This window comes from Anneissia japonica, unplaced genomic scaffold (genome assembly GCF_011630105.1).
Source record: "Anneissia japonica isolate Jap-2015-1 unplaced genomic scaffold, ASM1163010v1 scaffold13761_len11392_cov266, whole genome shotgun sequence".
Taxonomy (NCBI): Eukaryota; Metazoa; Echinodermata; class Crinoidea; order Comatulida; family Comatulidae; genus Anneissia; species Anneissia japonica.
In genome coordinates this window covers 5,536-11,392 of record NW_022746411.1, presented here as the reverse complement: position 1 = coordinate 11,392, position 5,857 = coordinate 5,536, and the positions used below count along the sequence as shown (strand labels likewise).

Genomic DNA, 5,857 nt, shown 5'->3' with positions numbered 1-5,857 from the left:
TCGAGGACTGGAACGAGTTTTACGATGCATTTGTAGCGGGTCATGGTTAGTTTTTGTGTCTATGACACCATGGAGGTATAAAATGACACTATGTTGTCGTCAGGCAGTTAAAGATGGCTGAAAGGGTAAATCTGGTAGAGGTGCATTATGGGTCATGTGTTGTATTAAGTACCGTATTACTGTACAGAAGTCATAAAAAAATACAACACCACACATTTCCTGATAACTGAATTCCATGTGGATACTTTACTAGTAAGCATAATACAGTTGCGTTATTCATGTATATAGATTATTTACGCTAAAACGACAAACGGTGTTTGTACAACAAACACTACTTATCATAAAGATCATAAATAAAAGGTGTGCTGTTCTAAGCAAACTTACAAACATGCTGAATCATGGAAACCTTTGTCTCATTTTCACGCTTTATAAATGATTGATGACTCATTAAAATTTCACTTCATAAGCACCTATATAGTGGCACCAGTTGTGAATTGGGGGAGATCTCGGAGACAGAATTCGTCAGGGAGAAGAAAATCCTGTAAATATTTATTGACAGAGAAGTTCAAAAGTACACGCTCCTAAATATGAAACTAGATTGTATTGCTAAATAAACAATGGATTGGATTGAATTATTACGACAGTGGTAGGGCCTATGTTGGTTAATAAAATACAGCCAACAGACTAAAACCAATCATTCCCTAATAGAAACGTAGCTAAAACTCAGTGCACTGTGTATGAAAAAGGGACTGGTCTGAACCTACTGTTGAAAAAAACACAAACATATAAATGAACATGTGTATTCTCGAATTGTCATATTGTTAATAAAGGCATCGAATATCACTGCATGGCCCTGGAATGTAACTTCACCTAATTTGTCTCGAATAAAAACCCTGACACTAACGACGACAGAAAGCCATCTTATTTGGTGTAATCGTATGAATTTAGAACATGTGACCATCATTATCTCAAAACTTCAGTATTTTCACATTATTCTTTTCTAAAACTGCAGGTCATGGAGGTTCGTGGTTTGATATGAATCTGTATTGGTGGGGCAGAAGAAATGATGATAATGTATTGTTCCTTAAGTATGAGGATATGAAGCACGTATGTACATATGTAGAAGAAAGTATATTGTCATAACATTCATAATCATTATTATCATAATCGTTATCTTCGTCGTCATCATCACCACCACCATACAAGCAATAATTCATCAGTTTTATCACAAATTTTGCTGTGTGAGGGTGGCAGTTAAACATTTATCTGACGTTCGTGATTTACTTGTATTTGTTGGTAGGATCTTAAAAGTGTTGTTGTTCAAATTGCCAAGTTTCTCGGTTGTGAGATTCCAACTGGTGGTATGGAGAAAATATTGTCCCACTGTTCTTTTGCAAGCATGAAGAACAATGCAATGACCAATTATTCAGAATCAACAGATATTCGGCAAGATATATCGCCATTCCTTAGAAAAGGTAACTACAGTATTATTAATTAATTATTATTCTTTATTAATGAGTTATTTCTATAACTGTGATTAAATCTGTTTATATTCCAGCCTGCTAATTCAGTTTAGTGTATTTGTATGCACTGCATTTCATTTATTTGTCCCAAAACTTAAAAATTTACAAAAACAGAAACAGCAAAGAGTTACGGTATTGTTTTTTGTCTAAATTTCTCATTCTCATTGCAGGTGTTGTGGGTGATTGGAAGAACTATTTCACGGTAGCTCAAAATCAAGCATTCGACAAAATATACTATGAAAAGTTAAAGGGCTCAGGACTCGTATTTGATTTTGAAATGTAATATCAGTTGTAGATACAGTCGGCCTACTATTAGTAATAATATTAAAAATAATTTTAGGTAGTGTTATTTCTAATTCAAGTTGCACCAAATTCAATGATTATTGGTGAGGGACCTCATAATAAAATATATACCGGTAAATAATATTAAAGTTAAACATACATTTACATATTTTATTACAATTATAATTGCTGCGAAGCAGCCAATTCATATTCTTGACAGCAATTTGACCCCTGAAAGGTCATTGTTTGTCAAAAAACAAGGGCCTAAGACGACTGAAAAGCGGAGTTTCCTTCTTTCGTTCTGCCGGGTAAAATCAATTACTTTAGGCGACGTTTGTAGACTAACCTACACGTACCAACGTCCGCATGTCGCGACGTTCGAGTACAGTTAAACTTATTTACTAGCCTATTTCAGCGTGCTAATTATTTATAAATAATTTTGTTTGAAGAACATTTATATGCAGTTGCACTTCGCAGCACTTCACTTGCAATTTGCAATTTCTAGTTTATTCTTAAATGCGTTAGTGATTTAACTTTCAAAATACTAATAATTTACTGTAATTATTCTTTCAAAATGTTATTATACTTACATTCTAATATCATTGCATAATAATAAATTATTATAGGCCTACTCATTTATGATTGTCACCTGCTCTCCTTTCCGTACTTCGTTTCCGTATGAATCATATTTTTACATATTTATTGTGCTCGGTTTGAGTAAGAAGAGTTTCACCCTCTTCCCCCGACAGCTTACGAACTGACATTTTGGGGTTGTCTTGGGGTTTGGTGCTTTGTGTTAAAAGGTTAAAGATTGTTGTTTGGTCTCGAATTAGAGCTGATTGTTGTTATTTGGTTCTTTGAATAAGTGGTCTTGGATTAAATGTGTTTTTAAAGTATAATACAGTGTACCCTCCAATTTGAGACTGATCTATCTTCTAGTGGCGTAACGCCGAGGGGTGGTGCCAACGGGGGAGACGAGGAGGATTGCCGGAGGAAAGGCCTCTCGTGGTGAAAATAAATATGTATTTTGTACATATTAGTAGACTCTAAAATCGATTAATTTGAAACCCGTAAATTATCAAAATTTTCAGGGTCTTCCCCATGGACTACTTCTAAACTTTTTCAGCGAGGCTCGAACAAGTTCACTTGTTCTCGTCGGGGATTCGACCTCCTAATAATTCGAATAATCGGATGGTGAATGCCTACATCATCATCGATTGGGACCATAAAGAACGATGGTCATTTTATTCAGATTGGCTTTATCATGTTTCGGAACAGCATAATTTACACCTTATTAAAACAATCACATCAATTTTGTTACCCAACCGTCTTATATTAGTGTTTTTAAGACTATTATTAGACCAGCAGTCGTCCATACAATTATTGTGAGGAAAGTAAATTTTTATCCGCCTCTAAATTTTTGTAGTGAGAGTCTATTATTTAAATGTTGGAAAGGTACCTTATATAGGCCTACCAGAAAAATATGGGTAATGGCCATGCGAAAAGTGAAGCACCGAGAAGGTGCGGTGTTAAGATTTTGTTTAGAAATGCTTGAGACCTTGACACGCAACGTGCAGTTCTCCTCCTTCTGGATTTTTTCTTTTCTCTATTTTCTCATTTTGGGGGGTGGAGACTATCCCTCGTGCTCCTTGGATCCGCCCCTGATAACGATTTATTGAATGAATTGTTGATAGGCCTAATGCTTATTTTATTGGCACAGCTTTATTGGAACTTCGATCAATACATTCATGACCAAATTAAAAATGTTTGTGCAAAATATTGCTTGATTATAATATTGTTAAATAGTCACACGATAGGCATCTTGTGCAGGGACATGTTCCCTCTTTTGCCTACCAAACTCATTACGTTTTGAGTGAAATAATATTATGAATTATGAATATTTTTTTACCTTGTCTAGTTTACTGATACGCAATGGGCCCCCAATATTTTCTCGCCCTCGGGCCCAATGACTCGTCGTTACGCCACTGGATACTTTTCTAACATGGGCGTAACGACCGATAGGCCTGAAGAACGCACTTTCGTACATAAATTATTACGACGTCGAACCAAAAACAGTGTGTATATTTATATTGAAGACTAGTTGGGCTAAGCCTCGTTTGTCTGATCTGCCAACATATGCCTAGGTAGGTTAGCATGCCTTTTGTAAACCAGGACCCAATAATATTTTTTTACGTTTCTTCACGGAGGGGGGTTCGGGGGGTTCGTCCGAACCCCCCTGAACCCGGCACTGGTTATTGTATAACGGTTTCCAAAGGGTCCACTTTCCACTGAAACGAACCTCCCACAAATTAAGTCACGCTACGGGCCTGATGTTATCTCGTACGAACGACTTATTAATATGTTCTCGTATGACGAAACATTTTTTCGTTGGCAGCAATACGCTTCCTTTGTAGAATACACATTGGTTGACCTATAGTATACTTGACTTTAGGCGTACCATTGTACCATTGTCGAAATTGTTTCCGTTGATAGCAAAGTAATATATTTCTACTAAACAAGCTGGCCTTGACGACGTGTCGTCAACTCTAGAGTAAGTTTATTATTCCTTAATTCATTCACTATAAGTACAAGAATAAATTATAGGCAGTAGCTACAGTGGTGTAGGACCGTTTCGAAACGGAATTAAGCCAATCGAGCTCAATTCTGAAGTGGGCCTGATCGTCCTGGGCCCGATCGTCTAGTGCTGCGGTACTCAAATAATCTTCAGGCAATTTTCAGTACTTACAGAAAACGTTTTTCTAAACATGACCGCCGACTGTTCTCTGGCTTTTTCTGAGTGTCTCACTGTGTCTTATACTGGCGTAGAATATTGACATAGGGAGGGGACTAAAATATAAAAAAGACCTGCAATGAGCAAATTTCAGTGTTTTTATTATACTAGCGTAGGCCTATGTTCAGTTGGAAGAGTAGTATCAGATTCCGAACGTAACCCCAAGGGCGGATTCGCCCCCCACCCCCACCCCCAGGGCAGTGTTGTAGATGTGTATAAGAGACAGTGATAATGTATTGTTCCTTAAGTATGAGGATATGAAGCACGTATGTACATATGTAGAAGAAAGTATATTGTCATAACATTCATAATCATTATTATCATAATCGTTATCTTCGTCGTCATCATCACCACCACCATACAAGCAATAATTCATCAGTTTTATCACAAATTTTGCTGTGTGAGGGTGGCAGTTAAACATTTATCTGACGTCCGTGATTTACTTGTATTTGTTGGTAGGATCTTAAAAGTGTTGTTGTTCAAATTGCCAAGTTTCTCGGTTGTGAGATTCCAACTGGTGGTATGGAGAAAATATTGTCCCACTGTTCTTTTGCAAGCATGAAGAACAATGCAATGACCAATTATTCAGAATCAACAGATATTCGGCAAGATATATCGCCATTCCTTAGAAAAGGTAACTACAGTATTATTAATTAATTATTATTCTTTATTAATGAGTTATTTCTATAACTGTGATTAAATCTGTTTATATTCCAGCCTGCTAATTCAGTTTAGTGTATTTGTATGCACTGCATTTCATTTATTTGTCCCAAAACTTAAAAATTTACAAAAACAGAAACAGCAAAGAGTTACGGTATTGTTTTTTGTCTAAATTTCTCATTCTCATTGCAGGTGTTGTGGGTGATTGGAAGAACTATTTCACGGTAGCTCAAAATCAAGCATTCGACAAAATATACTATGAAAAGTTAAAGGGCTCAGGACTCGTATTTGATTTTGAAATGTAATATCAGTTGTAGATACAGTCGGCCTACTATTAGTAATAATATTAAAAATAATTTTAGGTAGTGTTATTTCTAATTCAAGTTGCACCAAATTCAATGATTATTGGTGAGGGACCTCATAATAAAATATATACCGGTAAATAATATTAAAGTTAAACATACATTTACATATTTTATTACAATTATAATTGCTGCGAAGCAGCCAATTCATATTCTTGACAGCAATTTGACCCCTGAAAGGTAATTGTTTGTCAAAAAACAAGGGCCTAAGACGACTGAAAAGCGGAGTTTCCTTCTTT

The 5,857-nt window shown here is 36.0% G+C and overlaps 3 protein-coding genes across 3 annotated transcripts in view; all 3 read left to right on the top strand.

Moving 5' to 3' along the window:
• Positions 1–6: 6 nt before the first annotated feature.
• On the top strand, positions 7–2,045 carry LOC117120212 (sulfotransferase 1E1-like). Its single transcript, XM_033265225.1, has 4 exons — positions 7–45; positions 1,013–1,107; positions 1,301–1,475; positions 1,694–2,045. Exons 2-4 carry the CDS (start codon positions 1,036–1,038, stop codon positions 1,804–1,806), a joined length of 360 nt encoding a protein of 119 aa, XP_033121116.1. The 5' UTR covers positions 7–45; positions 1,013–1,035; the 3' UTR covers positions 1,807–2,045.
• A 2,160-nt stretch (positions 2,046–4,205) lies between these two features.
• Positions 4,206–5,857, top strand: part of LOC117120210 (sulfotransferase 1C2-like) — a 5,253-nt gene continuing 3,601 nt past the window's right edge. Inside the window, exon 1 of the mRNA XM_033265222.1 lies at positions 4,206–4,356. The gene's annotated coding sequence lies outside the window, so the exon portion shown is untranslated. The remainder of the gene's footprint in view (positions 4,357–5,857) is intronic.
• On the top strand, positions 4,829–5,792 carry LOC117120211 (sulfotransferase 1C2A-like). Its single transcript, XM_033265223.1, has 3 exons — positions 4,829–4,862; positions 5,056–5,230; positions 5,449–5,792. The coding sequence occupies exons 1-3, from the start codon at positions 4,854–4,856 to the stop codon at positions 5,559–5,561; spliced, it is 297 nt and encodes a 98-aa protein (XP_033121114.1). The 5' UTR covers positions 4,829–4,853; the 3' UTR covers positions 5,562–5,792.